The sequence below is a fragment of the Penicillium psychrosexuale genome (genome assembly GCF_028828465.1).
Source record: "Penicillium psychrosexuale strain IBT 29551 chromosome Unknown utg000005l, whole genome shotgun sequence".
Taxonomy (NCBI): Eukaryota; Fungi; Ascomycota; class Eurotiomycetes; order Eurotiales; family Aspergillaceae; genus Penicillium; species Penicillium psychrosexuale.
The window spans coordinates 1603645-1618596 of record NW_026643190.1 but is presented as its reverse complement, the minus strand read 5'-3'; the positions used below and the strand labels follow the sequence as shown (position 1 = coordinate 1618596).

At 50.6% G+C, this 14952-nt stretch overlaps 4 protein-coding genes across 4 annotated transcripts; 3 read left to right on the top strand and 1 right to left on the bottom strand.

Moving 5' to 3' along the window:
• Positions 1–18: 18 nt before the first annotated feature.
• N7518_009526 (uncharacterized protein) lies at positions 19–1885 on the top strand (the record flags this gene model as incomplete). Its single annotated transcript, XM_057190452.1, is given in 5 exon segments — positions 19–87; positions 136–383; positions 398–1070; positions 1111–1294; positions 1350–1885. 5 exon segments carry the CDS (start codon positions 19–21, stop codon positions 1883–1885), a joined length of 1710 nt encoding a protein of 569 aa, XP_057038108.1.
• Positions 1886–5766: 3881 nt separating this feature from the next.
• N7518_009525 (mRNA-binding protein PUF3) lies at positions 5767–8619 on the top strand (the record flags this gene model as incomplete). The annotated part of the gene is made up of 4 exons (XM_057190451.1): positions 5767–5808; positions 5866–6022; positions 6074–8149; positions 8198–8619. The coding sequence occupies 4 exons, from the start codon at positions 5767–5769 to the stop codon at positions 8617–8619; spliced, it is 2697 nt and encodes an 898-aa protein (XP_057038107.1).
• Positions 8620–10141: 1522 nt separating this feature from the next.
• On the top strand, positions 10142–10777 carry cwc21 (U2-type spliceosomal complex subunit CWC21; the record flags this gene model as incomplete). Its single annotated transcript, XM_057190450.1, has 1 exon — positions 10142–10777. One exon carries the CDS (start codon positions 10142–10144, stop codon positions 10775–10777), a length of 636 nt encoding a protein of 211 aa, XP_057038106.1.
• Positions 10778–10992: 215 nt separating this feature from the next.
• Positions 10993–14722, bottom strand: N7518_009523 (ATP-dependent RNA helicase ECM16; the record flags this gene model as incomplete). The annotated part of the gene is made up of 2 exons (XM_057190449.1): positions 10993–14469; positions 14519–14722. The coding sequence occupies 2 exons, from the start codon at positions 14720–14722 to the stop codon at positions 10993–10995; spliced, it is 3681 nt and encodes a 1226-aa protein (XP_057038105.1).
• Positions 14723–14952: the final 230 nt, after the last annotated feature.

Genomic DNA, 14952 nt, shown 5'->3' with positions numbered 1-14952 from the left:
CACACGGTCGGCCGCACCATGTCTTGCAATGTTGACTGCTCGGCTCCCACCTCCTTATCCCCAAACAGCGATATCACTGGGATTGGGGTATGAGTTTCCCTTTCTCTCGGCCGCGGACGCATCTCACACTCTTAGATCATTATCAACAATATCGTGACTACCGGCATCGCTGTAGTGATCATTTCAATTTACTACTTCACTGCCTACGATCCCATCAGCGACCTGTCTCATGATGGTCAAACTCCGTTTCGACCCAACCCAGTGGACGTATCCTCTTTAGCATTGTTCAAATCATACCTAAGCCCTTTCGTCAAAATTGCTAGGAGCAAAAGATTTGCGAATGTCCTAACCAAGGTGGGTGGATTTCTTATGAGATCGGATCGGTGAGTCATCAAAGTAACTTCGAAAAACAGTGCATCCGAGCAATGAGCGATATGCAAATCATGACAGGCTTTTTCCTCCTGATCAGCGGGTATTCCCAGCTCAAATGCGGCCTGGCAACCTATCATTGGCTAGTCGTTGTTGACCAGGCCTGGCTTTCCTGCCTAGTCCAGTTATCCTGCTTAACGCACCTACGCAGTTATCTCCACAACCGCCCTATCGAGCGGACATTACGGTTACTAGCAGCCGGTATATCTACGATACTGTTGATCGTGGGGCTTAGTTTCACGGGAAACTACGATTGGGCCTTTAACGCAGATAGTAGCGATCCTGATCACCCGACGATTAGTGACCCTGCAATCTGTTATATGCGCGCTCGTCCGGCGATGAATTCGGCGTTTTTTTCGATGCCTTTCTCGATAATTTTGATTATCTTTGGATTTGCTTCGAGGGTGATTAACCTCTACGATACGCTTTCATTTAGCGTTGTTAGAGCTAGAAGTTTCCTTGCAGGACATATACGAGGGTTATTACGCATTGTGTATAACTGGAGCCGGGCGTCTCGCTCGCCACGAAGTCTGAAATTGACACTTGGATATCTCCCCCTCTTAGCTATATACCTCACGGGGTCTGTGTTTGTGGATGTGTGGGATTCCGCTGCTATAGAAGTCAGATGTTATCTATGGGACGTGTATTGATTGTATTCTATGTTCTCTAACTCGATACTAGGTCGTCTGGTTAATCATCGCCTTTGCATTCGGTATCTCCCGAGTGATAGGGATAATACATCGACCGGAAAAGATGGGCCTCGACGCTTCGTTGACTAGTTTCAATGATTGGTCCTTTGGCCAAGTTGGTGCTATGGTGGTACTAGCCGCACCGCTTATCACACTCATCGGGTTGTTCTACGAGGGTGAGTCAAACCATGATTATCGTCTAGAATAAACTGAGATCTAACACTCGTGTAGAAGACGAGACTCGTGTACAGGATGAGGAACCTCTCTCCGACAGCCAAACCGCACCACCGCCGGAACTCCCTGCCCCTTCTATATCAAACGTAACCACGGACCTCAATGATCCCTTCAAGGATTGGATCTCGCACTCTCAAATATTCTATCTGGTCGACGGACATATATTCACAATGCTCATAAGTGTTTTCTTCTGGATGGCAGAGCGTGATCCTTTCGGCAAGATAAAGAAGACATTATTAGAGGATATTCTCATCTCCTCGGGTATCAAGATGGTTGTACCAATTCTTTTCTCTTTGATGGTGGAGACTATCTTTGCGGAAGCTGGCCCTACTAGTCTTTCTTACAACCTTGCGCAAGTTGTGGTAAAGCTGCACAGCCTGAGCTGCCTGACGTTTTTCAGTGTCTCCAGTTCTACGAAGATTACTTATTGTCTCCTGCCTATCCTTGTTATCTGGGCTTTGGCGCATCGCTTCTATCCCTTTTTTCAAGCTTTATTCTCGGCGAAGTTGCTGGCCTTTCTGCGGTTGTCATGACATTAATTACACTATGATCTTTCCAAATGTTACTTTCCCCATGCTCTGATACTTCCTCGGTCTCTATTTGATCCATCCACATTCCATGCCTCTTCGCACTATAAACGAGAGAACTAGAGTGATTCCCCATTTTCGAGAGCGGAGCGACATCATTCACAGCTGCATGGCCCACCTACCCCGTCCGATCCCTCTATCGCCATGAACGGATCGCGACTCACGATATCTCTCGGGAGAGTTCACGAACAACATAGAAGCTATAGAAGCCAAGAATTCACTTCAATTCTTAACTTATGTACAGAATTGGTGTGCCACTGGTGTGCGGTTGGTGTATGCAATTGAATCAAATAACATATTCCAAAATAGTACACGCGGTCCGGGTACCACAAATAAAGTACCTAGTTCCAGTGGGAGTACTTGGTGCATGGTCTAATTACTGGTTAAATGGTGTTAGAAGAGCTATTTCTTCATCATACATAATGAGTGCATCTGGACATGGTCTTGGAGCGACAGGTGTTTAGTGTACCTTTGAACCCTTCTTCAGCCAACACTAATACTATATGTTGATTTCCAAAATATGATCTGATCAATAGTATGTATTTTAAATGCATGAATGGAGATCAGTATGTATATATCAGGCTTAGGCGATGTCAGTCAAAGCTAACCTTCGAAGTCTTACCCTGCCAGAAATCCCCCACAGTCGGCGACCACCAAACTCCCCGGCCTTTTGTCGACACTGCCAAGACCGACACTCGAGATCAAGAACACAACCAACACCACGTCGCTACTAAAAGTTGTCAACTGCACCGACTGACATCTCCTACGGTATCTTGGCATACAGTGTAGGCAGACTCCGCACGTTTGCTATGCGGTCAGGGGTCGCCAACACACAATTCGACACCTCACAAACCCGGAGAAAGGACGATCACGATCATCATAAATGGTAACACAGCCAACGCTCATAAACGCTGCATATTCTCTGCAAGCCAGCGGTCATCGCGCTCGGGACCACCGAGTATGCCTAAGCCTACAGGCGAAGGACGCAAGGCAGGCAATGCCCCTCAGAAATCAATCCGGGGAAGGTTTCTGCGAGTGATGGTCTGACACTTGACCTGTGCGACCCCTGTGCAAGGATCCAAAGGCGAGTATCCTTGTCAGACTCTCCCTGCCAGTCGATGTCTCGGCCTTTTTCCAATCTCGCCGGGGAAATTACACCGCGATGACTGGATACCGCACGTCGGCAAATGTCCAACACATGTTTGATGACGACCGTTCTTCTTTCTCATTTCTCTGCTGGGTATTCTATGGGCTTCTGAACCGGACAGTAAGCATTTAGTTCTCGTCATTCAACAGGCTGCATTGCCAAATCCGCCCACAGATTGATCTAAGGGTCAGTGTGACGATGCGCCGAAGCAAGGGGCTGGCCGAGTCTACGGAAGTCTACCCAGTTGAGAACCTATTTCCGCGGATAATATTTATGGATCTGACACTTTTCATAGCGTGAAGCATACTTCTATGGTCGCGCGCGAGACTATTGCACCACTCGCAGTTGGGGTTTGGCTCATTGATCTATTGAGAGTCAGAATCAAGGGATCGAAGGGCAATCCCAATACCAGCGCACGGCCGAAAAACAGATGGAACATAAACACGAAAAAAAGAAAGGAAAAAAAGGCAAGACGAAACAAAACCCCCCTCCCTCCATTGGGTTCCTGACCAGGCGGAGAAAGTAAGCCAACGAGAGAGACGCCTTGCCAATCCTGGAATGGTAGGTAATCCGCAGGTAATCCACAGTTAGAAAGGTGGCGGCCCTTGGCTCTTTTTGGTCAAGAATGTTTCCGGATCCAACCGGACGTTATACGAGATGTTTAAAGCAAGAGGACTGAATATGTAGGGCATAGGCATATATGGGGTGTACCTTACTTGCGGTTAAGACTAAGGTGGGGGCTTAGTGGGCCCGATCCTCCAGAAACCTTCAATCTTTAAGATAAGCCGAGAATTATAGTAAGCCTTAGCTTCATTTCGGGACGAATAAGGTAGAACCCCGGCCTTGAAGCTGAATTCCTTCCTGGTTCTTTCTAGCGAAAACTTTCTTGTCTATATTAGACGTTACCGGCTCCATTCGGGAGTATGATCTGTCTTTTATAGGGGTTCCATGGTCCATGGTCAACACATATAGGTGTTCTCTAGTGGAGTGGTTAGGAACTTTTAGCCGAAGTGTTTAATTTCCCCCATGGTGACTTCAGAGTTGCTCGTTCACGTCTATTACATATCCTATTTGGTAGTATTCCAGGGACTGTTTGTTGATGTACTGACTTGGACCATGGGAGATGATGTGAGTAGTTACCTAATAGGGCAGTATAGGAAAGATTGAGTGTAGAGTGTATAGAGAGATAGAATTGCAATAGAATATGCAATGTAATGTGGTTCAATAGCAGTGTGTATGTATACAATCCCTATATACATCCTCTCATGCACATCCGGATATCACGATGTAGAAACAAGACAAAGAGATGGGGCCGGGCTAAAAAGAAGCGCCGGGAGGTAGATCGCGGTGACGGTCAGATACATGCGCCATAAACCCAAATGGCTGCAAAGATACCTGGGGGCAGCGCCAAACTCTAACCTAAACCAAAGTACCACCATATCGCATGCCGGATCGCCTTCTTCATATGGTCATGGTATTACGCGGCAATACAGCGGCTGATCGGCCTGAGCAGTCATCCAGCTTCTTGTTATCTATCCAATTGACTCTTGTCCTGTCACTTTTTCTTCTTTTCTTTTCTTTTCCTTCGTGTGACTCTTTTCTTGAATTCGTCCTTTTATTCCAACTGTCTGCTCCCTTTTTTTCCTGATCTTTTCTTTTTTTTTTCCATCCATCACCGCCTCACCGTCATCCACTCCCCCAGGACAGCCACACACAAAAAAAACCCTTGGGCTGTCATGCTGGCGCCTGTGTGACAGCTGGACTACATTAATGCCGTGCCTTGTCTCTCGTCCACATTCCCTTCCATCGATCCACTGAAGCCCGGATTCTCATCCTTCTTGCGCGAGCGCATTCCATTATCCTCTCTTAGTTCCGTCTACTCGAAAATCTTCCCCCCTCAGACATCCAACCACCCCTTGCCTACGCCAATCAATCTAGGGTCCCCCAACGTTTTGATTGCCATTCTCGGGGATCGCCTCTCCATAAGGCACATGAGGACGATCTGCACACTGGGAGATTCCTGGAGCATGCACGGAGCAGAGTAACGTTGCGGCGCCTCCTCAATTCTGAACTTTCCGGCTACCAACTTGCGACCCCACAGCTGCAGCAAACGAAAGGGTGATAATAATCGTTCCAATTCTTTGTCACCTTGCATCTTCTATCGCTGTCAGGCTCGATCGACCTTCCTGCCACCTTCAACATTTCTCGCCTCATCCAGAGCTCGTTGCTCTTCCTCCCTTCCGTCGCCCTTCTCTTGCTCCTGTATAATCTGTACATGTCCTGGGTTCGCCGTTGAACAATACAGAGGACAACGTTCGTTTTCTCCCATTTCGCTCTTTCTTGTGATCCCTTCTATCCCCTCTTTTGGTGAGCTTTTCCTTTCAGACACCTGGGCACCCTAGCTGCCTGGATGCCCTTGGACCTTTCTCCACACCTTGCAACGTTTCCCCAGATGGCCCAGACCCTGCTAACACGGGCCTCTTCTCATCGCAGTCTTATATTCCTTCGTGTACGCCGTCTCTGGTGCCTGGTGCCCGTTTGCAAATACTAGTCGACACAGCATCGGCCGATCGTCTCAGCTCTGTGATTTATTACCACGAGACAACACTCCGAAAAAAATAATCGTTTGCCGTTCGGGTACATATCGAATTACTCTTCTGCCGATCGGAGATTTCCTGGGATGGCTTCTACCATGGCCGCGAATGCAACCAGCGTACACAACGTGAGTGAAACACATGGGTGTCGATCAATGGAATGCCGATAATAACATCGAGTCTAGGCACGATCGAACAGAGCGTCCAACATGGGTTCATCCGGGATGAACGACCGCAACCGCGGCTCACAAAGCAACAGTGTCGGTAAGGGTTTCGGTGCTAGTAAGACTAGCTGGAAGAACAACATCTGGGGTGACTCCAACCTAGGAGGATTCGGAGATGGTGAGTGACTCGTACCAATTGCGACTTGCGCTGTGCTGACAAATTTTGCAGAACAACACCTCGGCGAGACTGCATTCGAAGGAAAATCTGGATCGGGTTCCCTTCTCTCTACATCAGAGTCAGACGGCTGGTCGGGACGTGCCAACCTGCCTTGGAGCACTGTCAACACCAACCCCTCCTTCCAGAACAGAGGCCTTGCCACATCCCCCACCCAGATTCGTGCAAATGACCGCAGTGCTCCTGCTCTCAACGAAGCTAGTGATGGCTCTTACTTCGCTCTACCTCGCACCACTGGGACCGCGAGCCAGCGCCCCTACCTCAACACTAGTTCGGAGGGTGTATCTCCATCCGGAGAAGGCATCACCTTCGGAGGATTTACTGGTCGACGACAGATGAACTCAACCGGTCTCGTTGGTAGCCCTGTGGGAGCGACTTTCCCTGTGAAGCCTGGATTCTCGAACCCTCTCGATGCTGGAAGCGGAGATGGAATGGGTACTTCAATGGCCATGCCATCGTTGGGGTCTGGAATTGCCGAGCATATCTCTCCAACACAGGGCCGCAGCGGCCTATCACACGCGTCTCACAACTCCGCCTCTTACACTACTCAACGACCCACTCACTCAGCTCATCCTTCCTTCTACTCCGACAATCACAGCATCGATGGCCGCTACAGCGGTGGCTCCATGGACCTCAACGCCAGCTTTAACAAGCTACAGCTCAACGAAGCTAACTATGCCTCCCAAGCGGCCCAGCGACCCTCGTTTATTCCCCATGCTTCCTTTGATGGCTCCTTCCCGCGCGGAAAGTATCAGAACAACGAAGATACTTACCAGGCACTGGGATACACCGCAGAGGCTGCGCAGGAGATGCACCTTGCTTACCAGGCACGATCCAGAGCTGCGAACACCGGCTCCATCTCACCCTCCGACTATGCCCGCATGGATAGCCCCATCTATCCAGGCGTAGACGGGGGTGCTCAGTATCGCAACGCAGCTCCGAGTGAAAGCCAAGTGGCAGCCTTTGAGCGCAGACTACGAAACTTCCAGGAGCAGGAGCTTGCCCAAGGTTCCTCGCGATTGCAGTACCCCCCTTCTTTCGACTTCCAAGCTTACCAGGCTTCTCGCATGAATGCAATCTCCGGATTCTACCCAGTAGGTCATCTTAGTGGCCTCGGTGCCGCTGCTCTGGTGTCACGCACTCAACGCGAGCATGATCCTACCCAGGTTGTGCGCAGCCCTCTCCTAGAAGAGTTCAGGGCCAATAGCAAGGGCAACAAGCGCTACGAGCTGAAGGACATCTACAATCATGTGGTCGAGTTCAGTGGTGACCAGCACGGCTCTCGCTTCATTCAACAGAAGCTTGAGACCGCGAACAGTGACGAGAAGGAGCAGGTGTTCCGTGAGATCCAGCCCAACTGCCTTCAGTTAATGACCGATGTCTTCGGCAACTACGTCGTCCAGAAATTGTTCGAGCACGGCAACCAGACCCAGAAGAAGATTTTGGCCAACCAGATGCGCGGCCATGTTCTGGCCCTGTCGACCCAGATGTATGGATGCCGAGTGGTCCAGAAGGCCCTGGAACACATCCTGACTGACCAGCAAGCTGTGATGGTCAAGGAACTGGAGAACCATGTCCTCAAGTGTGTTCGTGATCAGAACGGCAACCACGTCATCCAGAAGGCCATTGAGCGTGTCCCTTCGGAGCATGTGCAGTTCATCATCAATGCGTTCCGCGGTCAGGTCAACAGACTGGCCGCCCATCCTTATGGCTGCCGTGTCATTCAGAGAATGCTTGAGCACTGCCAAGAGGTCGACCGCCAGTCCATTCTGGCCGAGCTTCATGCCTGCACTTCCAATCTGATCCCTGATCAGTTCGGCAACTATGTCATTCAGCATGTTATTGAGAACGGCGACGAGAAGGACCGTACTCGCATGATTGACATCGTTATGGGACAGCTCCTGGCCTACTCCAAGCACAAGTTTGCTAGCAACGTGGTTGAGAAGAGCATTGAGTTCGGTGCGGAACATGAGCGTATCCACATCATCAATACTCTAACCTCTTCGAACGACCGCGGCGAGAGCCCTCTCCTTGGTCTCATGCGTGACCAGTATGGCAATTATGTCATTCGTAAGTTTAATACCATCATTTGTTGCGTGCTATGCTAACCCCCATCAGAAAAAGTCTTGGGCCAATTGAAGGATGCCGAACGTGAAGCTCTCATCGACCAGATCAAGCCCCTTCTCAGCCAGCTCAAGAAGTTCAGCTATGGAAAGCAGATTGTCGCGATCGAGAAGCTCATTTTTGACCCCAACTCTCCTGCGACCGTCCCTCTGTCTCACCCCACCTCGACCACGCCTCCCCACTCCCACAAATCCTCCCCGCAACCCGCCAAGCGCTCAATCCCGACTACTGAGCAGCCCCGGGCGCCTTTCATGGGCAACGCACCACCTACTCCTCCCCCGACGGATGCTCAGACCACCGTCGATACCACCCTCGAGTCGAAGGGCCTCGCCAAGAGCACGGTGACCTCGGTTTCGAGTCCCGAGACAGGCAACACCGGTGTTACCGTCCCGGTCGATGTCACCAGTGCTCATTAATTCGCTGCACACTTTATCTTGCTCGCCCAACATAATCTTTCTAATGCTGATTTGATCTGAGCTGAGTGACTTCTTGTTCTATCTAATACGGGGCGTATACATACAGGGGAATCAGGCGGGATATATGTTACCAACGTCTATGTGATTCTCCCCTTTGACCATGCTTTGACGGCGCAACAATGAGGGCCTGGAATGTCTTTATTTCTCTCTTTTTCTGTCTTGTGTTGATCTCGACCTTGATCTCGGACTGCCCACTTATTTCTTATCTTACTTTATTTGTTCTTGTTTCTTTCTTGACATGTTCATTTATTCTTATGATTGTCTTTGTGAATCATTGTCAATTCTTCTTGCTACGAAATCCAGGTCCGGCAATCGATATGGCTCCGGCGTCTTTGTTCTTTCCACTTCTTCCATTTTTATCTTGTTACGGGGTTAAGGCGGCTGTGATGGGGGAGAAATCGGCAACGGAAATGGGAACGATCTTTCGCTCTTCATGTTTTCCGACCGCATATGCCATAGCATGGAGTCCGGACCATCTATATTCACATTCGGGTCCAGCAGAAAATACCACGAAAAGAACCAAATCAACTACTTTGCACATCAGCTACCTTGTCCATGGCATCTGCATGATCTACTCAGAGCCACTTGTTACTATTTCTTTCCGCTATTCACTGGCCGAGCAACATATTTCAAGTCATGGCCATGATTCTCGATCACGAGATCCGCGGCTTTCCTTTCCGTATCAAGGTGTTCTTATCAAAGGCGTTTCTACGCTTCTCGGTCAGCATGGACCATTCTGCTTGGCTTTGGGAGCTTGTCATAGCTGCCGGCTCTTGTGGACTTCATGCTTGTTTCCGGGTTGCCGTGTTGATAATTTCTCTCGTGGTTTTCTTTTTTTCCTCTTGCTAGTGGCTGTGTATTATCAATGCATTATGACTTGACTTTTTAATTGCTTCGGTATCATTGAGAATGATTCGTACTAGTTCGCTCATACATCGTAGTATGTTAGCATTCAGTACAAGCCCGAATGTGAAGTATTGTAGTGCGCAGCGGCCACTTAGAACTCGATCATTCTAAAGGTATTCTAAAGTGTATTCTAAGACATTTAAACAGAACCCAAAGCCGAGTCACTGTGCACTGCGATGGTTGACCTATCTAGAACCATATCACACGTGACCATCGTCCCGTGATGCCCGATAAGACGATGCATTTTGATAGAGTTGGAGCAAACCCTCTACATTTCCAGTGACCAGCATTATTTTTCTGCGCATCAACGGATGAAACCCCAAAGCGCCAATCAATCCACCCGTCATCGCTGAACTTCTAATCTGAGCTCGAAAGAACCTATCCAGAGTCGGCATAAGACCAGCTCCGAGCTCTGTCATCCCGCAAAACCATAACTACAAACCTCCAACAATAATCACTACTACAAAAGCCACACACAACCAACTACCGAAGAATTTAAATCTCCGACTCAAATCCCACTACACAATCTCCCAACCCACCTTCCAACAACCACAAAATGTCCTCCAACGTCGGCCTCACAACCCCGCGCGGTAGCGGCACATCAGGCTACGTGCAGCGCAACACAGCCCTCCTCAAACCCCGCAACAACGGCTACGGCGCCCCATACCCACCCATCAGCGGCGCGAACGGCAGCGGGCCCATGGACCGACCGTTCAAGCAGCGCGTACCGGACAAGCAGATCCTGGAGCACGACCGCAAGCGCGCGATTGAGGTGAAGGTGATGGAGGAGCGGGAGCGACTGGAAGAGGAGAATGAGCGGATTGAAGAGGAGGCGGGGGATAAGAAGAAGAAGGGGAAGAGTGGGGAGACGGATGAGGGGGAGAAGGAGAAGGAGAAGGTTCTCACTGAAGAGGAGATTGATGAGCGATGTGATACGCTTCGGCAGCGGTTGCTGAAGGAGCTTGAGGAGGACTTGAAGCGTGCGGAGTCGGGCTTTAAGAAGCCTTTCTCTGGCTCTGGGGCTGGGGCTGGTAGGGACAGGCGCAATTTTAAGTCTTATCAGGTTCATGAGCTTGCTGAGGCTAAGATTGAGGAGACTGAGAGGTTGCGCAGGGCTTTTGGGTTGAGGGAGGATCGGGACACTGGGGAGATTTCGAGTTCTCGTGATTATCGGGAGAAGAGGAGGGATTAGATTTGTTTTTTTTTCTGCTTGGTTCTGCGGCTTGCGTTTTTCTTCCCAAGTAATGGTGTTGATCGGTGTTAGGGATATGGGATTATCATGGAAATAGGGTTGCATGAACAAGTTTCTTTCTTTTTATTGTTGTCCATGTTATGCTGTACAATCTTCGAATGCAAAGAAATGAACAATTGGATATCATAACCTCATATAATACACCAAACCAGTACTTATGCCACAAACTTTTCAATAACCCAACCCTCCTTCGGGTCCTTCTTCTGCACAACCTTCTTAGCAGGCATTGGCCACCCCACACTCCCCGAATCACCCACCAAAGCAGGAATAACCCAGCAAGATCTGCGCGGCGGCACACCGTCAATAGCATCAGCCTTACCAATCGGCTTCCCATACTCAATAAGCGGCGTACCATGCGCAATCGCCGAGAGCTGCAAGCCACTGGGCGCAACAAGCGGGAACATTCTAATCTTAGGAACCTGGTCGGAGACCAGCGAAGCAGAAGACTGCTGCAGATGCGAGTAAGTGATATACTGCGGCATTTCCTTCGGCGAGAGCTTAGCTAGCAGCGAAGACGGATGCACATAGACAGCGCGTTCCTCCAGGTCCTGGCCCTTACCGTCGCGGGAGCGGAAGAGCGTCAGGTAAGGGACGTCTATGGCGCGACGGGGCGCACGCGGGTTCTCCGGCGGGACGGGGGCGAGGTCAGCGCGGATCGCGACATGGTCGATGAAGCCTGCTGTGACGATCTGCTTGAGGGCTTTGATTTGCTTTGCTGAGGGCTCCGGCAGACGGGCTTCGTAGGCGGGGACGACGCCTGGGTTGTTTGAGCGCACGATGTCGGTTAGCTGGCGGCGGAGCTGGGTTGCTTCTTTGAAGGCTTTTGAGCGGAGGAACATTTTTTCGCAGAAGGCGTCGCCGTCGGAGGCGTAGCCGTAGGCGCAGATTGCTGAGAGGGATTTTAGCGCGTCTGAGGTGTCGTCGTGTTTGCTGAAGAGGCGTTGGGCGCGGGCGTATGCTTTGGTGCGCTGTTCGCGCTCGTCGTCTTCGAGGCGGTCTGCGTTTGTGTAGACCTTGCGTCTGTCGCTGTCGCTGTCGCTGTCGTCGTTGACTGGCTTCTTGGCTGTGGTTGGAAGGGGGTTGTTGGGATCGAGCTGGTTCTCTTGGACGAAGAGGTCGCCGACTGCTAGGGCTGCGACTAGGGCGATCACGTAGGGCATGCAGCCGTGTTGGTGGCCGATGTGGAGCATTTTGCTGAACCGGGGAGAAAGGGGGTATGTCGAGAGACGACGGCCGATGGGTGTTACCTGGCCGTCGGCTGTGAGGGCGCCGAGGTTCTTGAGTAGTTTCTCTGCCTTCGCGAGACCTTGGCGGCTCGGTGGTGTGGGGAATGGGAAATTGATCACGTTGTGAAGACCCATGCTCTTCATCTGGAGGACAACGCCTTCGATGGGCGTGCGGAGAATCTCCGGCTCGGTGTATTCAGCGAACTCGCTTTCGTAGACCGCAGATGAGTACATTCGGTAACAGTGGCCAGGTCCTGTTCGACCGGCTCGACCGGCTCGCTGGCTTGCGCTTGCCTTGCTGATCCAGCCGACCTGGAAACTTTGCACTCCAGTGAAGAGATCGAACTGCTTCTCCTTGGCGCGACCGCAGTCAAAGACATACTTGATACCGGGGATGGTAAGAGATGTCTCGGCGACGTTGGTTGCGAGGATGATCAGTCGGGAGTTCTCTGGGGGCGGCTCGAACACCTTCATCTGCTCCTTCGTGGGAAGTTGGGAGTATAGAGGCAAAACGTGAACGCGAGTTGATGAGTCCATGGCCTCTTCGCCTTCAGCAAGTTCGAAGCCTTCGTCTTCCTCTGCGTCATCCAGTCCGGTGATCTCCATGTCACTATCGTAATCGTCATGTCCAGGGTTATCCATCTCGGTGCCGCCCAGCTCAAGGTCCTCTGCTTCCAAAGGTGCTTCAGTAGCTGAGAGCTGCACCTTTGCCTGTGTCGTGTCTTCCCGCTGAGTAGGTTTTAACGCCTGCTTCAGTCGCTTAGAAAGCTGCCGGATTTCGTTCTGACCAGTCAAAAAGACAAGCATTCCACCGGCAGGTAGTTTGCGGTGTCCGCGCGAGACCTTGCGGAACGCATCTTCAACGTAGTCACGCTGGGTGCGGCGGGAGAAATGAACCGCCACAGGGTATTGGCGACCCTCGGCTTGAACCAAGGGGGGTGCACCATTGCGGAAAAGACTTGGGTTTTCAGTGAAATCCGAAATACGGAGAGTGGCTGACATGATGACGACCTTCAAAGGTTTGACAGACGGGTCCTCCTCGCTCAAAGACTTGCGCAGGCCCACAATACGGCTGACCATTCCAATCAGGATATCAGTGTTGACGCTGCGCTCGTGAGCCTCGTCAATAAGAATGATAGAGTATTTGCGAAGGGCAAAGTCATCTGCAATCTCTCGTAGAAGAATACCATCAGTCATGAACTTGATGGCTGTCTTCTTCGATGCCGTAGACTCGAATCGGATTTGATAAGAAACTTTCTCGCCATGTTGACCCAATTCCTGGGCAACGCGGTTCGCCATACTCACGGCTGCGACTCGGCGAGGCTGGGTGACACCAATTAGACCAGGATTAGGGCTGTCTGGGGAGCCGAAGCCGGATTCGAAGAGGAACTGGGGAAGCTGTGTGGTCTTTCCACTACCAGTAGCACCCCAAATGACGACAACCGAGTTGTTGTGAATTGCCTCCATGATTTTTTGTTCTTCGCCAACGACAGGGAGTCCTAGACGGGCAGTTTGGATTTCCTCCGTGCGGTTAACCGCGACACTGTATGCCTTGCGATTGGGATCGCCATGGGTTACCTGAAGCTCCCGAGGGAGAGGTTCTTCTTGGGTAGTATTGTGGGTTGCTGGCAACTTAGATGGGTCGAACACCTGCACTTCCTCGGTCACGGCTCCCTCGTTGGGTTTGAAGCCTGCGGCTTCGTTGATTTGTTGTACCGCCCAAGATTTGAAGGCTGACTGGCGAGTCTTGAGCGTTGGCTTATCCACCTCGTCATGATCTTCTTCGTCTTCTTCGTCTTCTTCGTCTTCTTCGTCTTCTTCGTCTTCTTCGTCTTCTTCGTCTTCTTCGTCTTCTTCGTCTTCTTCGTCTTCATCCTCATCCTCATCCTCAGAAATGCTCTCGGAGGACGAAGTATCTTCCTCTTCAGAACCCTCTTCAATACCACTTTCGGACTCCTCGTCCATATCGTCCTCATCTTCGTCCTCATCCTCCTCACCAGAATCAAAGCCCTCCCATGCGACCTCAGATTTTACTGGTGCAGGTGCGGGTTTCTTCTTCGGTGCGCGCTTCCGCTTCTTTAGAACAGGGAATCCATCAGCTCCTAGCTCTAATGGTCGTTTAAGTCCACTTCCAGCAGCCGCCTCTTCTCGTAATTTTTGTTCATTGGGATCTGTCGCGGGATCGGAAACTTTCAGGTGGATATCCGAATCGTCGGAGTTATATCCTGAGATATCTGCGGAAGCATTGTGTTTCGGCGGGGATACGGCTCGCGATTTAGATACGTCGTCATCCTGTCTCTTGCGCTTGTGGAGATCTTTGGAACTCTGTAAAGCCGAAGTGTCCACAGACGATTGGGCTAGTTTCTTCAACAATTCGATATTTTCTTCCTTCCTGAGTTTGTTTTCCTGCGGGGATGTTAGAGCCATATCTTTCTATTCTAGACCATCCACATACAATATATTTGTCCAAGCGCTTCTGCTTCTTTGAGGACATCTGCGGATGCTGCTCTTGTAGCTCTCCCTTCAGCTTCTGTCGCCGTGCCTCTTTCTCATCCTTCGAAACGGGCTGGAGCTGTGCGACATTGGTATCAGCCGACTCGCCGTCTGGGTTTTGCCGGTGCCTTTGTTTTCTAAGACGTGGTGTAAATTTAGGTGGCATCTTGGATTACTGCAGCCACTCCGGCTGAGAAAAAAAAAGTGAATTGACTGAGTATGCAAGCTCTGGGATCCAACGTATCTCTTCATCGAAAAAAAATTAGGGCGGTCGGATATTGCTGGTTTGGCCCGAGGCGGTGAAACTAGCCACCGCCTACGAGATACACCTAGTTAAGCCCCTCATTCTTTAGTTTCTCTTCAGTATTTCGATAAAGATAAATAATTCATATCACC